At 32.3% G+C, this 19602-nt stretch overlaps 1 protein-coding gene and 1 long non-coding RNA gene across 2 annotated transcripts; one reads left to right on the top strand and one right to left on the bottom strand.

Moving 5' to 3' along the window:
- The first annotated feature begins 3696 nt into the window (after window positions 1-3696).
- LOC132735222 (acidic leucine-rich nuclear phosphoprotein 32 family member A-like) lies at window positions 3697-16963 on the top strand. The gene is made up of 8 exons (XM_060722161.1): window positions 3697-3869; window positions 7067-7210; window positions 7993-8112; window positions 8983-9139; window positions 10329-10385; window positions 11752-11912; window positions 12386-12467; window positions 13376-16963. The coding sequence occupies exons 1-8, from the start codon at window positions 3816-3818 to the stop codon at window positions 13432-13434; spliced, it is 834 nt and encodes a 277-aa protein (XP_060578144.1). The 5' UTR covers window positions 3697-3815; the 3' UTR covers window positions 13435-16963.
- On the bottom strand, window positions 3864-6827 carry LOC132735223 (uncharacterized). The gene is made up of 2 exons (XR_009626421.1): window positions 6472-6827; window positions 3864-5671 (listed from the first exon to the last, which is right to left on the bottom strand). It is a non-coding gene; the product is annotated as an uncharacterized LOC132735223 (long non-coding RNA).
- Window positions 16964-19602: the final 2639 nt, after the last annotated feature.

The following is a 19602-nucleotide window of genomic DNA, read 5'->3' as shown; positions in this document are numbered from 1 at the left end:
ATAATGATGACTTGTTAAATGCCATGCTAACTTGTCAAAATTTCATGAGGACATGTGCAAACAGTATGTTAACTTGTCAGATCATCGTGATAACATGTGCAAACAACATGCTAACTTGTCCTACTATCATGATGACTTGTGAAAGCAACATGTTAACTTGTCCAAATGTCATGATGACATGTGCAAACAGCATGTTAACTTGTCAAAGTATCGTGATGACTTGTGCAAACTACATTCTAACTTGTCAATGTATCATGATGACTTGTGCAAATGCCATGTTAACTTGTCAATGTATCATGATGACTTGTGCAGACAACATGTTAATTTGTCAAAGAATCGTAATGACTTGTGCAAAACACATGTTAACTTGTTAAGGTATTATGAGCATGTCATCACGATAATTCGACAAGTTAACATGCTGTTTGCACATGTCATCATGAAATATTGACAAGTTAACATGTCGTTGCACAAGTCATTATGATATTTTGACAAGTTAACATGTCGTTTGCACAAGTCATCATGATACTTTGACAAGTTAACATGTTGTCTGCACATGTCATAATGATTATTTGACAAGTTAACATGCTGTTTGAACAAGTCAGCATTGTCTTTAGACAAGATATGATGTAAATTGCACATGTTTATATGCTTAAATGACAAAATAATATCATCATTTCAGAAGATAGCAAAAACATTGATAGCATAAGACAGTCACGGCGTTCCATACGATTTCCTATTATTATTGAAGTGTGTGATAAAACTCGGCCAATAAGAATGTCTATACAATAAAGTAAAGTTAACAAATTCAACGACATCACATGGAGCTCATCTTTAGGGATAGCTTGAGGAATGCACAACAATGACATCCGTTTACGTGAGAACGTGACAATTTCTTTTATTACTTGCCTGTCTCTTTCTGTCCAAACACGCAAAAACTCACCACAAAACTCACGTACTTAGATATGTTTAGTCCAGTTTAGCATGATCCGATAAAATCATAACCGCCCCGGTCTATATCTTAAAAAGAATATTGACTCCCCCACCCCCATCTCCACTACACTCCAAGTGTTACAAGTACAAGTTATGTTGTTGTTGTTGTTGTTTTTAGATAATGAATTGATAAAATTATGGTTCAATATTACACATAGAAATTAAAGGAGGCTTTATCCAAGTCGGAAGCGATGAACATGTGGTAAAGGTGTCTGGTCTCTCAATATAGGGATTATGGGTTCGAGCCTTACGAAGGTCAAGACTGTGTTTCTTCTTATTTTACCAGTACAGACTAGCTCAATGATACGGTCTTTATAACGGTTCCAATAAGCTTCAAGCATTCATAAAATAAATATGTTTCAACTAAGTTATTATCTAAACACGCCACCTTTATGTATAATTAACTAATACATGTACTGTAGTTTATCGACTGCATGCATGTGTTTAAGGTGTGATTAGGTAAAAATTTTGTGTCACAGTATTAAACAGAAAATGCTTTACTTGCTATAGAATTATTACCGAGTAGTTAGTATTCTTTAATGAAAATGACCCCGGTCATGATTTGTATATGTATATCGGCACCCCCGGTATAATAGTATGACTCTTATACACGAAGTAAAGTGGCCAGTCCTTGGAATAGTTACCATCTCCTCATTATCCCAGGAAAAAAAGCCCGAGTATATAGCACGCATAGCAATAGCAAAACATCTCACTCAAACTTAAAAATAATTTACGAAACACATATTTCACATGCATTAATTACTGCTCAAATTTATGGGGGAACGTGTTATACGAGTAGTTGTCTATAGTGAAATCTTAATGCTTCCGAAAGTACCATCGGGTACTGAATTTCCAGGACATAAAAACTAATATCAAATAATGATAGATATTAAGAGTACATTTTTGATAAATATAAAGAGCAAATATTTCTCTAATTGATTTTAAAACAATGAAGATTACATAACATGATCACCCGAGTGGACAAAATGACAGTGCTGACTGCTGTAAAATGTTCTGTACTTCATCTTTGTGTTGTCATATTTTGATTCCGTCTTTTACTTGCTGAATATTGAATACCGCTTAAACCGGTGCTGGAGGGGGGGGGCGTGGGGTGGGTAAGAGATGTTTCACTGTTTCATTATACCTAGTCGCGGTCAAACAATCAAAAATAGAATGTATGTCAGCCTCTGTAAAAATTTAAGTATGCTAATATAGACTTGAGCCTAAGATAAGGACTTACGTCAAGGTAATGTCGAGGTCATATAAAATGTCAAAATAAATGTGCTCAGCTTCCAGTGGTAATTAATCTGCAGTCCAATAAAACGGGGGTCAATAATCAATATTCTGCTGGGTTTTTAGGGGATCATTTCGCTTCAGAGGGAGTCTGTAATTTATAGAGAAGGGGTAATGGAAATGTTGTTTTTTCCTATAGAATATTGACCGGGGTCATTATTTTATGGAACTTCGTTCCATCGGCTCTCATAATACATACGTACAAAGAGAGTAAAAAGATAAATATCTAACTAACGTCTTATTTTCATACAAAACATAATTTAATGATAATGGATGCATGATTTATATAAAATAAAAAGTATAAAACCGCTCAAAAATGAGTTATGCTATTCAACAAATAGGGTATGTACATATTTACAAAGGAAAAACCTGGTAAGACAGCTTGCAAAAACCCATGATTGCAATAAGATTATTAAAAAAGCTTTAAATAATTGTTCATTATACCAAGATATAACAAAGCATAATACATAATTTTCAAGTGTTGTTAAACATAGTGCAATAGCCGGTCGTGATATTAAGATTTTACGATGCAAAACTCTGTATATCTTGCAGGCCTTCGTAACATCTCCCACGGCAAAATTTATGTATCAATGTATAAATAATTAGAAGCTATCTTACTATACTAAATAGACAAAAAAAATCAGAAAAATGGGACAGCGTTCCTTATTTCTAATGGAGAGGTGTTTTTCGACACTTTATTTAATTTAAGAAATATATATATATTTTCATCGCATCTCGGTTTAGTTTTTATATATCTATTTCTTAAATTAAATAAACGACAACAGTAAACAAACATATTTTTCTTTAAAATTACAACGGCATTATTAGTCTAAAATAAACTATAGCATGAAAATATCGAAGGGATAAAATAAACGAATGAAATTAATCTTAGAAACAGCCTATTGGTTATTATAGTTAAACGTAACTTATTAATTATAAAGTCAGAAAATGGAAAATTTTACACTGAAGTTTCTGTATAACTCAATATGACCATTCTTACGTGTATTTTGTGATTTAATTGACCCTCCAACGGCAACACATGTATACTGTATAGTAATTTGCTGAATAAGGGTAATAAAAATAGCGATTAAGATCAAAATACCTGTGCCATTTCCGGTGAAGATAACATAATTAAGCTCACCAACATTAATTAACAAAATAATAAAGGATTCTATCTGCACCAATTAATTTTTAAAGTAGGCAAACCGTATCAGCTGATTTTACTACAGCGTTTACTATTTTCATTGATAACAAAACCACGTGTTTCAGTGTGTTTACAATCAATTTTACAACAGCCCGCGCAGCTGACGTCACAGCAAACTAGCAATACTATTGGCTACAGGCGACCTTGCTTGATAAATATTCATTATATTGTTCACGCACAAGGCCAATTTTGATTGGTTAATCGGACTTTCAGCGATCAGCCCGCGCGGAGAGCCGATTTTTGCTGGTGTTTGCCTACATTGAATACGGTGTTGAAGTGACCCAAGCAGGATTTCAGGGCATTTATTCATAATTTCTTGCTGTTCAAGATGGAGATGGGAAAGAGGATCGAGTTGGAGAGACGAGGAAGGAAAGAGGACGAGGTACGTTTTATTCATAATGAATTTCTTGAGTTCTTTGACTTTGAAAATAATATTTGAAAGGGTGAAATCTTGTGGCATGTGTCCATTTTTTTCTCAAGTTCACTTCAGACTGGTGGCTTTTGACATGTTTAAAATGAAGATAAAGATTTATTGTGACAGCAAATGGAACAAGTTTTGTTTAGAAATGAGTTCGATGGACTGCAAACATTTTTAGTATTCATAAAAATGTATTTCAGGCATGATTTTCCATGGGTGAATTTCTTGGTCCTGTAAATTTCTATGACGTCGAGTTGCAGTTACCAAACAGTTTGCTGTCATCAAAGAAACAGAAAATTAAATGAATGTTAGATGCCATACAATACACCACAGTGAAGTGAACTTTGAAAGATTTTTAAACGGCTAATGTGTGATGTGCAGGACTTGTATTTCTTCTTGATGTTTGAATGTGTTGATTCATTTATTAGATTTATTTCTTTTATTTTAGTCTCCCGACTATATTATGTAGATCAAACTCTCTTGTCTTGCGGAATTGTATTCTTCCCCGCACTCAGATTTCTATACCAAGCTGAGGAAACACAATTAAAGTGGTTAAGTCCAGTCTCATATTCTGGATCTTCATGTACAGGGTCGCCATTTTGTGATGTTGATAGTTCTTTGTTCACAACGGTCTTCCAGTGTAACAACAGTCATATATAGCGCAAAATATATCCATAAGTTAATAATAACAAATTATTTTCACGAGTTGTACAAAATAACAAAGCAAAAGCCCGAGATAACTTAAAGTTAACCGATCGCCATCCCTTGTGCATCTTCAAAATAACAACTTGGCAGCCATGTTGAATTTCAAGAAGAAATTACGATTTACGTACGTTTATGGTTACAAATAATGATATCTAACACTCGGATATGTTAAAATAACTTTAACAGTACACATTTCGACAGTTGAGTCGAATTGTTACTCGCGGGATTAATGAATCTACGAAAAAAGTTGCAGCACGCTTTTGCGTCATTTGACCTACTTTTATCATGTTTGCCAAAATCGGTCACACATTTTGTAATTTAGAAGTGTTTCGGACCATTTCTGAAGTTTTATCTGCCTCCTGTTAACGTTTCGTGCCGAAGCATCTGTATTGCTATCGTTTTTAACCGTCGCTTCATTTGTTTTGTTTGATGCTATTGCAAAATCAAATATTTTAGTCAAATTTGTAAATTGTTTCTGCCAAAGTCCGCCATCTTGACTCTCGAGGCGGAAATCACCGGAGTGAAACGCTTAAAAGTATCCGTAAATTTCTGTAAATTATTCATCGCAAACAGTTATTTTATCCACTGCAGATGAAAATTAGTACTTTTCGTCACCTTTTACCATTCCTACTTTTCACCGATAAGCAGTCAATTAAGCGAATTAAGTGAAAAAGTTACACAAAAAATGGCGTACGGTTTGTTATGGCGGTCCGATTGTTACTTCACTGACGAGATCACTGGTAAATTTTATTTCTCCATCAGAGGCGGAGTGATACAATGAAATATAGATTTTGTGAGGATTGCAACAACAATTTATTAAACAGAAAACGGTCATATATTTGAGATGTGTCGTTATTATTATATCATTTGCTAAATGCTTGCTTGTTTTTGGAGGAAGTTTTGGACGATGCTTGACTGGAACTATTTTTTTCGGCTCATAACGTATTTTTCAAGTGGGTTATATGGTTTTATGCAAATTAGATAATGACGTCATAATGTTTACAATGAAGTGAAAGTAGCCAATATAATCATAGCGCGCAGTCACAGTTTGCATCATGAACCTTCTTCTTCTTCTTCTTCCAATACTGTACATAACCCACTCTGGGGCATTGACGTACAGGGTGTATGTACAAAGTGTTGTGCGGCGAATAAGTGCAGATTTAAAAGAAGAACATGTTAAAAATAAAATTGACTCCAGCATATTAGGGCCCCATGACTAGTCCTCCCTTGAAGGCCTCAAGGTTGACTGCTGTGGCTAGGTGCTCTGGAAGCTGGTTCCACAGGCGGATGGCCGAAGGTACAAAGGAGAACTTCATGGTGTCTGTTCTGCAGAATGGGACATGGAATCTGTGTCCGTAGCCATGACCACCAAGTGTCAGGGGGTGGAAGTACTGTGCAGCTGGGATGGCTATGAGGTTGTGCATGATCCTGTAGACCATCACTAGCTTGGCATTGGAGCGGCGGTGCTGTAGAGTTGGCCAGCCTAGGTCTGTCATCATTGCAGTGGTGCTGCTGGTAGTTTTGTAATCGCCTTTTACAAATCGGGCAGCTCGCCTTTGGACAGCTTCGAGCTGGTTGATGTTGGTGGCTGTGTGTGGGTCCCAGACTGTGCCTGCATACTCCAGGATTGGTCTAACAAGGGTCTTGTAGGCCTGGGCCTTGATGTCTTGTGGGCAGCTTATGATGTTTCTTCTAAGGAATGATAGAGAGTTATTGGCCTTCTTGATGGTAGATTCTGTGTGTATGTTCCATGAAAGATTATTTGCGATGTTGACACCAAGGTACTTTCCACTTTTGACAGATTGAAGAGTTGATTGGTGTACCTTGTAAGCATAAATGATGGGGCTTCTTTTCTAATAACATTACTAATGTAACAGAATGTAAACAAGCTGGTATTTACTTCACATTACCAATGGCCTGTAACAGTACATTAAAAATAATTTAAAAAAAAAACATTAAAAATAACTTTATTTGACAGTCCTTGATAAGGCAGTTTGTGTGAATCTGTGATATATTTTTTCACATTTTTGTAAATTTTGAGTATCAACAATTTTTTATCAACAAAGGGAGAAGTTAAAACATACTTTAATTCAGAGCATACTTGTACATACACATGATATACACATACAGTCAGCTATATATGCTGGGTAAAAGAAACCTAATCTTTATTGAACAATTTGTCAGAGAAGAAGTTTGAAACATTTAGAAATATATTTCTTACTATCATTTTTTGCAATTTCAGTAAAAAATATATTAGTTACAATTCATATAAAGTCTCTCCAGATAATTTCATCTACATAGCCATGAACGTCATGTCATATTCATCAGAGGTTTGGTTTGTTGTTTTTTTTAAAACTTTCCCAATACTGTTTTTTTTTAAACTTTCCCAATACTGACTATAAATTGTTGTTTTTTTCCCATATAATTTTAAAGTTTATCATTTCTTTTCTATATAGATCACAGAACTGAACCTGGACAACTGTAGATCACAGACGATAGAGGGATTATGTGATTCATACACAGCTCTAGAATCACTTAGTATCATAAATGTTGGGTTGACTATGCTGAAAGGGTTCCCCAAATTACCCAATCTTAGGAAGGTATGTATTATCAGTCATTGTTTTGCAACATATACTTACAGAATGGATGCTGTAGTAAAATAGTATTATTATGGGAACAAACAAACTTTTAAACCTTAACCTGCTCACTTTCTGTAATGTAGTTGCCCTCCTTTGATGTTCAAAAAGTGGTTTTAAAAGTTAAAGTTTTTCAATACAAAAATTGAGCTACCAACAGTGTAGACTCTAGTCAGATTGCAGGGTGGTAACCTGTCTCTATACTGTTGGTAAAATCTTACATCTTATTGTTCCAGCAGATTTAGCAAGTTTTAAGTTTTACATTATTTGATTGGTTTTTAATTGGATAAACAAACCTGCTTGATGATCTTCAGTTTATATGGTAATGTTAAAAAAAAATGCCCCTAAAGATTAAGTAAAATAAAAAAAATATGCATAAAAATTGATGTCTCATAGGAACTAAAAGAAATTGTTCTCCATTTTGAATATAGAATTAGCAATTATTTTCCTGATATATATTGTGCACATTTTTTTGTGGTTTCACAACAAGAAGAGTTCAAAAGAAATATTCAGATATGTATTTCTTTATACCATAACTAAGAACGTTTCCCATGTAGCATTTTGCACCTTGGGGTTTTCTCCATGATATTTATAGGCCATGTAAATGAATGTGTTACAGATAGGGAATCTCTAGTTATTGATATTAATTGTAAAAATATGGTGTCAAAATTCATTATTTGACTGTGTTTGCTACCTGCTCTATTTACTTGCTTTAAAACTAATTTAGTTTTATTTTACATTGACAGCTTGAGTTAAGCGACAACAGAATATCCTCAGGGCTAAACAATTTGACAGGCTGTGCCAACCTAACACATCTGAGTCTCAGTGGAAATAAAATCAAAGACTTTGAACCTTTGGAGCCACTTGTAAGTATAAATGAGCCGCGTCACGACAAAACCAACATAGTGCGTTTGCGACCAGCATGGATCTAGACCAGCCTGCACATCCGCGCAGTCTGATCAGGATCCATGCTGTTCGCTTTCAAACCCTATTACAAGTAGAGAAACTGATAGCGAACAGCATGGATCCTGATCAGACTGCGCGGAAGCGCAGGCTGGTCTGGATCCATGCTGGTCGCAAACCCATTATGTTGGATTTGTCATGAAGCGGCTCAAATATGTTTCTGTGTATATGTCAAATCAGTTAAAAAATCTTGTCTGAAGTGCCCAACAATGAACATGGCTTAATAGTAAATGTGCTTAACTTTTGAATCATTTGCTCAGAAATGCTTATGATTTCAGATTCTTTCAGGTGAAGAATCTGTTCAGCTAGTTTACTAACAGGTCATTGGTTCTACTCAGTCGCTGCTTGTAATTGAAGAAATGCACCTTAAAGGCAGGGCTTTTTTCATGGGTAGGGGCCTTACTATTATATCTGTGAGCAAATTACCTTTTTTGCAAAAGGGGGAGAAAAACTTTTGAGAATTGAATTTAAAAATTATCCTGAGGAAAATCAACCTTAAAACTGCCCCTGCTGTAAAAAGGAAAAAAAAGCCCTGCCCTAGCCAATATTTTCTTAGTGGACATCTTGTTGTGTATGACTGTTTAATAATATTAATTATTTGATATGATTCAAAATAATTTCAGTTGCTGACTGGTTTATTATTAGCTAATCAATTTAATATTGATTAATACTTTTCTTTTTCTAAGATAAATATTGTTTACTGAAATTGCAAAGAAAATTTATCAATTTTCATTTGTTGGAAATTGACAGTCTCACTCAAATTGTACTTACAGAAAGATTTAGCAAATTTGAAGAGTTTAGATTTGTTCAACTGTGAAGTTACCAATGCAGAAGAATACAGAGAAAAAGTATTTGAATTATTACCCAACCTAAAATATCTGGACGGTTATGACAGAGATGATCAGGAAGCTGAAGATGATGAGGATGAAGGTAAATATACTCTAATCAAATAAAGAGACCTTTCTTACCTACATACAAGTTAAATTGATATTGTGATCAAGTTGAGCTTTATAAGCTGTGTATTTCAAAAGATTGTAATTATAATGGTCATTCACAAAAAAAAAATGAGAAAAATATGGTTAGAATTAAATATAAGAATTGCCTAAATATATAAAATAAAAAAGACTGAGGGATTTTGTGTAAATATTTGCCTTTAGAAGTAATTTAATGACACTCCCTCCTAAGTTTTAATTATGTTTCTTTTTGAAGTTAGGAAATAAGAAGGTTATTTTACACTGGGAATTGGGGTCTTTCCCTTGTGATAGGGAAAAAATGCCCTTGGCAAAGTAGTTAAGGTTGTTGACTTCAAACCACTTGCCGGAACAGCCATGGGTTCGAATTTCACTAGGGACTTTTGGATTTTGTCATGTGAGAAAGCTATCCAGCTTGCGTTCAAAAAGTTGGTGGTTTAACTGGGCTGCCTATTTGTGCCTGAAATAATGCACAGAGGGGCACCTGAGGTCTTCCTCCACCAGTTACTATGGAAAGTCTCCATATGACCATTACAGTGTTGGTGCGACATAAAAACTAAAACGCAACAAAAAAGAAAAAAAAGTATACATTGACATGAGCTTGAAGGTTTAGGCCATCCTTAGAAAAATGTTTGTTTGTAGTAACCCGACCCAGAATTTTTCAAGGTGGGTAGGTAGGTCGATTTTTTTTTTTTATTATTGAACTGTACTCCCAAATAAACATGGAATTTCAAAATGCTGGACAATATATGCTTTGATAATCTGGTAACAATTAATAAATTGATAACTGAATTCTAATTTAATAAGACCTACATTTTATTTCTTCTATTAACCTTTAAAAGGACCAAAACAAAGCACAAGGCATAATTTTCTGATTCCAAAAAAAAATAATTTTTATCCAGACCATGAAAAAAAATTTTGAGTAGGGGCAAATTTTGTGAGTCGGTCGCATTACTGCAAACGAACATTTTTTTAAGGATGGCCTTACTTGATGTTTTTTTTATAAGTGATAAAAATTCGAAAGAAATGTCAATACATTTAATTTGTAAATGATAACTTTAATTAAAGTTAAATGACATTGTGTTAATGGTATAATAAACACATGATGGAGGTATAATTTATAATGGTATAATAATTCTGTTTGACAGATGGTGCCGATGACGAGGAAGATTTTGATGATGAAGAAGGTCTTGAGGATGAAGAAGGTATGTCACAAACTATAAAATTTATTCATTTAGATACTAAGGCTAGGTCAGGTGTCATGAAAATTTGCTCAGAATTTACCAATTTACCTCTACCAGTAGAGCTCGACAGGGAATTGGTTTTTTATGCTCCCCGAAAAATTTCTGGGGAGCAAATAGTCGGCGCCTTGTCTGGAGCATAACTTGAAAACCCTTGGAGATAATTTGTGTTAACTTCATACAGTGGTAGAGGGCATTGAGGGGGACTGCAGTGTCAAAGAACCATAACTCTATTTTGCCCAGTTTTTGAATTATCTCCCCTTATAGAAAAATCTTGTCCGGGACATAACTCTAAAACTATGAGAGATATCAACATGAAACTTTGTAGGTGAATAGATCTCAATGTGTAGATGTGCAGTGCATAAGAACTATAACTCTTTTTGTCCTAATTTTGGAGTTATTGCCCTTTGTTAATTTTAACACTTTGAACTTTGTCCGGGACATAACTCTAAAATTATAAGAGATATTAGGATGAAACATTGTAGGTAGATAGATCTCATTGAGTAGAAGTGCAGTGCAAAAGAACCATAACTCTGTTAAGCCTCATTTTTGAATTATCTCCTCTTAGAAAAATCTTGTCCAGGACATAGCTGTAAAACTATAAGAGATATCAACATGAAACTTTGTAGGTAGATATATCTCAATGGGTAGATGTGCAGTGCACAAGAATCATAACTGCCTTGCCTAATTCTGGAGTAATTGCCCTTTGTTTATTTTTACTTTTTGAAGTTGTCCAGGACATAACTCAGAAACCATAAGAGATATCAACAAGAAACTTTGTAGGTTGATAGATCACATTGACTAGAAGTGCAGTGCAAAGAACAGTAACTCTGCCTTGCCTAATTTTTTGGAATTATTGCACTTTGAACTTTTTCCAGGGACATAACTCTGAAACTACAAGAGGTGTACTTTCCTGTGTCCAAAACCTATTCGGGGAGCATCACCCAGGCTCAAACCTGGCTCTTGTTTTTGATATCAAACCAAATCATAGCTACATGTATATATTGGTGCCACTATAAAAAAGAATTGCATGGAAAGAAATGTCAAAACACAAGCCAATTAAAAACTAAATGTTTGCTATATTTTGTTTAAAAGAAATTAAAGCCATTTTAAATAAGGTGCTTGATTTTGGCATTCATTTGAAATTTGAGATGTATCTGGATTCCATTTGCCATTAAAACCTGGTATGATATCGCTTGTGTGTTGAAAATTACTTACCATTTTGGCTTCCAATTTTACACCAAATTTAATTTATGCCAGTTCTTCAAAGACAAATCTAAATGAGCTGTTTTTGTAACTCATTGGTTCAAATTTTCGTCTTATATTGTAGGTGATGATGATGATGACGATGATGAAGAAGGGGAACCCGATGATGATGATGACGATGATGATGAAGATGGATTGGATGATGACGATGATGATGATGTTGAAGATGAAGAGGAGGATGTTGAAGGATCAAACTTGAAACTTTTACAGTCTAATGATTTAGAGGTAAGTTCATTGATCCATTATTTACAATCTAATGACTTAGAGGCAGGGTGTTCACTAGCCATGAAATCCTGAGGGTCATTTTGACCATATACAAGGCAAATCACAATGATCTTAACAAAATTTGACCCTCCAGTTAAAATCCTGTGGGTCAAATCAGGTCTTTTTGAAATTTGAAGGGTCAAAGTGTCATTTCAAGGGTCTAACGGACACCCTGAGAGGTAAGTTCAAAGCTCAATGATTTACAATCTAATGATTTAGAGGTAAGTTTGTAGCTTAATGATTAAACAATCTAATGAGTTAGACGTAAGTTCGTAGAGATAAAAGTAAAATATGTGACAATGATGAATAAATTAATGTGTTAACACCAAAAGAACAAAAATGAAAAACCAACTGTCAATTAGCTATATTGATATGAAACAAAATCTGCATACGTGTAAACTTAAAAGATAAATGAGCATTTTGATGAATTTCAGGATGAAGAAGATGATGAAGATTTTGATGCTGATGGTGTAGAAAATGAAGATGACGATGATGTTGAAGATGAGGAGGAAGAAGGTAAATGTTTTACAAATAGCCTAGATGTTTTCTCATTTTTACCTCAACTATTGAGCTATTGATGTCACTTTAATATTTATTTTTTTTGCATGCAAGTAGGTATCTTCAAAACTTAGTAACTTACACACTTTCTCCCTGAAAATCTGACATGATGGTCAGAGGTACAATAAATCTGAGTACATTTTACAGAGTAATTGCCCCCTTTTTTCTGTCAAGCTCTGAGAATAGTCAAGTGTGCACTGCTGTCTTGTGAATACTTGGTTAATTGGCACAGTATTTTCCAAATACCCTAATTTGGATGAATTTTATTTATGGTTCTAACCCCGATTTAAAATTCTAATGAGGGCAAGGATATTTCAGAACCCAAGTATTGAATTTAGGTACTTGTGACCTATGTCGACATAGATTATGTAAAATTTCTTTTTATTCCCATCTTTCTCTTTACCAGATTAAAGCAGCATGCTTGCAGATTCATGCTAATTTTTATGAAAATTTGAAAATGTATTTAACAGTATAATATTGTAAAGTTACCAAAAGAATGCAGTTTACAAATTATCAATGGCACTTACAATCTATGTAAATTACTATAAAGAGGTCAAAATATGCAAAAATAGCCAAAACTGCGTTGGTAACGCAGCAGAAATATATTTATAAATACTGAAAAATTTGGTCATTAAACGCACATAACATGTACATTATATGTAGAATTTTGAATTTTTATACCTTTCCTAAAATCTGAGTACATTATTCTCAGGTTTGATTGTATCGAAATATTTTTTCTCATCTGGAGGTGTGCAGCTTTAAGGGAATACTTCTAGTATGAAATTTGGTTGGGCTATTTTAGATGCTGTTTACCTTGGCACCTTTGAAATCATTAATATTTTACTGTACTATTTGAAATTTTTTAGATGATTCAGAAACCCGAGGGACAAAAAGGAAACATGAAGACGAAGAGGAGGAATCATGAAAATGTTAACGTCATTTCATTGGACAATTGTCTTACATTGATGTCCATTACATCATTCTTATCCAATCATGGATCATGTTACATCTCATCAACTTGTCAAATTTGTATTCTATATGAGGAGGTCCATGAAAGCAGCAGTTTCATTGGCTGATATATCTACAAGCCAGGATTTCATTGGATGATAAAGTGCTGAATGTAAATGGCAACAAGTTATTGACTTTGTCATAGGATTCTATTTCATTTCTTTTGTTTTGATTTTTTTTTAATTGTACATTCAATTTTGCAGCTGTAAAACATACTGTGAAATCATTTATGAAATGGGCATTATTAATCCATTAAATCTATTTTGAATAGTGAAAATAGGTCCTCTGTTTGTAAATGGTGTCATAAAAAAATTGTAGAATATAATACACATTTTGATAGCCTTTAATTTCCCGGAGGAAATCTTTATTCATTAAAGTCACTATGATGTTAGGAAAATGAATTTACAGTGTGACTTGGGTTGCAAAACACTATGTAAAAAGAATAATTGTACATGTCATGATGTTTAAGGTAGAAAAAATTCAGGGTGAATCATTTCTTTGAAATTCAGATAATTTGATAGCAATATGGTAGATTTCTGTGTTTTCCTAAAATATAAAACTGATATCAAAGTAAGCAGATTAGCAAAACTGGTCAGTGTTGAATTTTAATCATGCTTCAAACCTAACATCCCTGCAGTCATGAAATGGACTTTTTATCATATATTTAGCGTAGAATGTTCAACTGTGATTATAGGGGTGATAGGTTTGAATTATGACATGAAAACAGTGCCTTAACAGGAAGATGAATAATGGACTGTTCAGTGCAATTTCTGCTGTAAAAAAGGATACAAATTGATTGAGAATGGCAGTAACAAATGTGTACATATGTATATTTTCTTTATAACTTTAAATTGTTTTTTTTTTCTTCTTTTTTTGGCGGATACATTAGTTATTTAAGAAATTGATACGAGATGTATAAACTTGCTTATTAAGACTTAATGAACAAATTTAAATATTGTAATATAATAACATCCATTTGGAATTTAGTGAAGAATGCAGTAACTCTTTTAGAATATATTTGTAAATTTTTGAGTTACATGTTGAGAAATAAACTTGTATTAAGGCTTTTCAAATGGTAGATGTAAATGATCATTATCTGTAACCAAAATGAATTACCAGTCTGTCGGACCAGCCCACCATGCACATTTATGTTGTATGGGTAGACTGTATTTTGTCAGCATTTTTGTTAATAAAATCCTGCACATTCAAACTAGTGCTAGACTGTTCCAACAGCAAAGTTGTTGTACAAATTTCAGGCAAAATTTAAGAGATAAGACAATTGGATAAAAAAACCAACACAAATTAAGTATCAAAACAGGTTTCGCTTTATTCAGCTTCCTCAGTTGATACTTAAAGGCAAAATTTAAACAATACTTAATTAACCAAGATACATTTTATATTGATAATATACAATTGCACTGTAAGAAAGTCAGCTTTAAATGAAAAGACATCAATGTGTAAGCTTCTGTTGGACAATAGATTAGGAGGTTCATGATCATATAAACATAGACACCCTCATATTATGAATGTAGATGCAATTAGACGAGTATTTTTCATGTATATTTCATGTTCAGTGAAACATTTTCAGGATCTCTGTAGACTTATTATAATGAAAATGAGATATTGTGACCATTTTTGTTAATATTTTGTAAAATAACAAAATCTCATGCCTGCTTCATATGTAAATTTCATTCATCCATTTATTGTTTGTAATTGGTGTGTCACTTTTTTTTTAACGATGACGAGGAAAGTTACAGGATTTTTATGTACGAAGGTATCAGTTTGTGTCTATAAAGGTCAAATTTATAAATTATTTATGATTGTTAGATAGGGTCCCAAAAAATTAGGTTATATATAGGATCTAATTTTCAATAAACGAGCCATTAATTTCATTTTCAAACAAATTGTTTTATGAAATTTATTTCTACATTTTATTTTTCTAAAGATTGGGCACTTAAGCATTAGATAAAATAAAACAGATTTTGGAACTGTACAATAAAATTTTTTTATTTTTTTTTTTGACTCTTCCAACAAATCCGTGACTTGCTAATTCAGAAAAGTTTGTATGTATATTGGGAGTACTATGTGAGCACTGATTATGTTAACACTTTTTTTTTCCGAGATCAAAACCATGTGTTGCGATGTAGTTGTTATGAAGATATATCACTTTATGTTTACATGTAATAAACTTAATATTTAGATTTTTACTAAATACTACAACCTTCAAAGAACAGTAAACAAAAAAGAATTATTTTTCAAGGGTCTATGATAACTGAAGATGTGTATTTTTAAATTGTGTATCTTTAAACATTGAACAGAATAAAGAAGAAAAAATTCAATTTGTATGATTGGCATTCAAAAAGTTTTTTTCTGTTAGATTTATAAAGATGATGTTATTTTATATCCAGACATTAAGGTATAGATGTAGATACACTGGTCTCGTTATTACAAGTCAATTTTCAATTTATAGACAATATGAAATGTCCACAAGATTGAAACAAAATTGCAGAATAAAGTAAAGTAAACTTTTCACCGATTGATTTTTCTTTGGATATTTTTATACACACCAGTGCATCACGTAAATTACTGACTCAAAAGTTAACTATGTATTTGTTAAGATATGATTTTCAGGTGTCTAGAAATATATCGCTACAGTCTTGTAGAGAATAAAAAAAACACATAATTATTGCAATATAAATGTTACCTCATGGCTTGTTACCATTGTTTTCATCATTTTCCTAAATTGTTGTTTCTTGCAGCGTTATGTTGTTTCTCATAATAGGATAGTTCAAAACTTGATATTTTTTTCCCCTCCTACATGTTTTACACGTGCTATGTATTGAATGTGCTCTGCCTCAAAAACTGATGCATACAAGTTATGTATTGTAATACTTGAGAAATCTTACTGCCATTTCTATTCATGGTACATGTGTATTGAAAGTAAAGGGGAAAAAAACATTTGTAAAAATAATTTTGTGCTTTATTTTTAAACCTTTCAAGTTAACATGTATAAGAAATTACATATATATTTATATTGTGATTTAGATTTTCCTGATTTCATTTATATTGTTATGCAAATATTTGTCAATTTAAACATCAGAAAAAACCAAGAGATTCCAAATGATACATTCATTGTCATGTACTTATTTATTACATTTTTTCATTCATTTATATGACAAAAGATGTGTTTGAGAAATGTAAAATAGTGTTCCCTGGCACAAGATCCTTCAGCCTTTATGCTTAATTATTGTAACATCTCAATTTATATACCGCATGTGTTAATTATTTTGTTTGCTTTAGTTTGAGGTATTGTTTGTATTTTCCTTATCATTTGTTATCTGGAGAATGGAATGATATCTTAATTTAATAAAGATAACAATTTAATAATACTATATAAACTGGTTAGTTGAGATGTTATAAAAACTATAAAAAGCTTTTGTGTTGAAGAGGGAAACTAAATTTTTTAACAGGCTAAAAATAGCAAAATTTTGGGAAATTTTGGGAAAAAAAAAAGGGTTCATGCTAAATTTTGAAAACTGCTAGATATTATGTTTGTGGGGATTTTTGCTTAAGTGGGGACACATGGGTTAATCTCCCAAAATTTAAAATTGGTATTTAAAAATTTTTTTTTATAATTTCTTGGAGGGTTTTTGGCTTTGTGTTTAAAGAAAAAAATAAAATTGATTGGTTTTGATTTTTGGAGAAGAATTGTACATTACAGACTTGTATGTGAGGTTTTGATTGTGGCAATATTCTGGCTTGTAGAGCTTTGAAAATAGTTCTGCTACAAAACAAAATGGACACTTACAGGTATTGAATTTAGAAATTGCAGCAATGATATAATGTTTCATATTAAAGACGTTTTAGCTGATTAGTTCTCATTGAATTAAAACCATTACTTATTTGTAATATTGACTGTAGTTGTATATTTTTAGATGCAAATAAAAGTTTTTAAATATGTATTTTATGTGTTGAGTTTTCTTTCATTTTAAATTGAAATGTGGCATGACCGAGTGGTTAACAAGTGGGACTAGAAATCTAAGTAGATGACTGCATGGGTTCAAACCCTGTCAGTGGCAACCTGTTATTTTTCTTGAGAGAAACTACAATCACCAAGGTTCAAGAGGGAGTCTATAAGCTTATACCTTCCTACTAATAAATTCTGTATAAACAAGTGCTTTATATGACATGGTAATAGATTATTATTTTATCCAAAAATAGACCAGGAAGGGTTATCACAAATTTTTTAAGGGTTTGCCCGATGAACTGTCCTTTTTTGTTTACCCCTATTTTTTAAAGGGGCATCTTTTTTTAAATTTAACATGTTTTTTAAAATAAACCTTTATTTTTTAAAGGGATTTTTCTTTAAATTTACATTTTTATTTTTAGGGCCCAAATTTCTTAACATTTTTTGTGTTTAACTAAAATTTGTTTTATTGTATAGGTACCTTCTGTTTCCTGTTTTAAACTGTCGAGGGCAGCGTATTTTTTAAATGAAAGGTTTTTAAAAAAAAAAGCTTCCCTTTCCCTTTTTTAATCGGGAGTTCCCCCCCAACCCTTTTTTGTCTGAAAATTTAAACTCGAAAAATTTTTCTAAAACCACCCATTTTATTTTATATTTTGTTTGAAAAATTTTAAATTGGGGGCCGTTTTTCCTTCCCAGGCCCCAGTTTTTCCAAAAATTCTTTTCCCAAAGGGGGAAAAATATAAATTCCTTGCAGACGATTAAAAACTGAAAAATTGAGGGAAGGATGAAAATATAACTAAAAAATTTTTAAGTTTCCAACATAGGATGAAAATTTTGAGCTTTGCTTTTTGCAACTAAAAACTTATCACATTTTTAAATTTTTATTTTTTCCATTTGGGACTCCATTTTTAAATTTATAAAATTGCTTTTAAAAAAATCCATCCAGGATAACAAATATGAAAGACGGGAAAATACCTTTTTAAAAAACATTTTTTTAAAATTTATTTCTTTTGTTTTAAAATTTTAAGAAATTGTTTAACCCTAAAAAAAAGGAAATTATAGTTTACGGGTACCAATGCTGTCCAAAAACGGGGCTCCATGGAACCAAGTTTTGAAATTTTAAATTTTCCTCTAATTTGCATTTTTTAAAAACCCTTTTTCATTTATTTTAGATAAAATTTAAATTTAAAAAGGGGATACTAATAAATATCCAAAATAATTAAAAATAAGAAAGTGACAGTTGGGAAGCTGGTCCAAGTGCAAAGACATACAGTTGTGTTAACATTCATTAGTCAGTTGCATAATGCAGCTAGTACAAGAGAGAGAAAAAAACTTTTTTTAAGACATTTGTATTTCATTATTTAACATGGGATAAAATGTACAGCCCCACTCTTTTCTGATTTAAAATTACATTAATACTTTTTATGCTTTCTTTTTAGAGAAAAAAAAAAAATATTTTTGAGCAAAATGTTTGGGAACTTTGTGTTTGAACTTTCAGAAATTCTTTTGCAGTTATTTTTTTGAAAGGGGTTAAAAAAATAAAAAACTTTTTTTGTAGGGTTTCCCAAAGGGTACTTTTCAAAATTTGTGTAAAGCCTTTTGTAAAATAATAAAAATTTACTTTTTGCCTTAAGTACTGGAGAAAAAATTTACTGGACCTTTATTTGTATTTATTTGCCCAATGCAGATTACAAATTACCCGGTATAGGCACACTGATACAGTTTGCTCTATAAACTTTCCAAAGTGGTTTGGCAATGCTTCTTCTTGACTTGTGAAATACGTACAAAGAACATAAAAACTTCTTTAAATATGTTTTATTACTGTATTATACGTAAATACTGTAAAATCATAAATTTTCTTAAGGGATTATATTTAACCATTTGAAAATACATGTATATCGCAAAAATAATGTTCGCCAGATACAAAATAAATTTAACAGAACTGAAACAAGCAATTTGTGATAATTTCACCTTGCCAATAAGTGATAAAAGATGAGTTTATTAAATTTTGACATAGTGGAAAAATTTATGATTTTACAGTTGAAAGCCACAATTATTATCAAATATTTTTTGGGTCAATATCTGCTCAAGTGTAGCTCATTCTTAGTACAGAATTCA

The sequence above is a fragment of the Ruditapes philippinarum genome, unplaced genomic scaffold (genome assembly GCF_026571515.1).
Source record: "Ruditapes philippinarum isolate M1 unplaced genomic scaffold, ASM2657151v2 ctg538_1_1_1_1, whole genome shotgun sequence".
NCBI classification, from domain to species: domain Eukaryota; kingdom Metazoa; phylum Mollusca; class Bivalvia; order Venerida; family Veneridae; genus Ruditapes; species Ruditapes philippinarum.
Note: the sequence above shows the minus strand (reverse complement) of the source record. Positions and strands in the feature narration are given on the sequence as shown.

Excerpts from the sequence above, each read along its gene's own strand:
- LOC132735222 (XM_060722161.1), top strand. The coding sequence starts at position 3,816 with ATGGAGATGGGAAAGAGGATCGAGTTGGAGAGACGAGGAAGGAAAGAG. Across the intron at positions 8,113-8,982 it reads TTGAACCTTTGGAGCCACTT|AAAGATTTAGCAAATTTGAA; the intron begins GTAAGTATAAAT and ends TTGTACTTACAG. Across the intron at positions 10,386-11,751 it reads AGGTCTTGAGGATGAAGAAG|GTGATGATGATGATGACGAT; the intron begins GTATGTCACAAA and ends CTTATATTGTAG.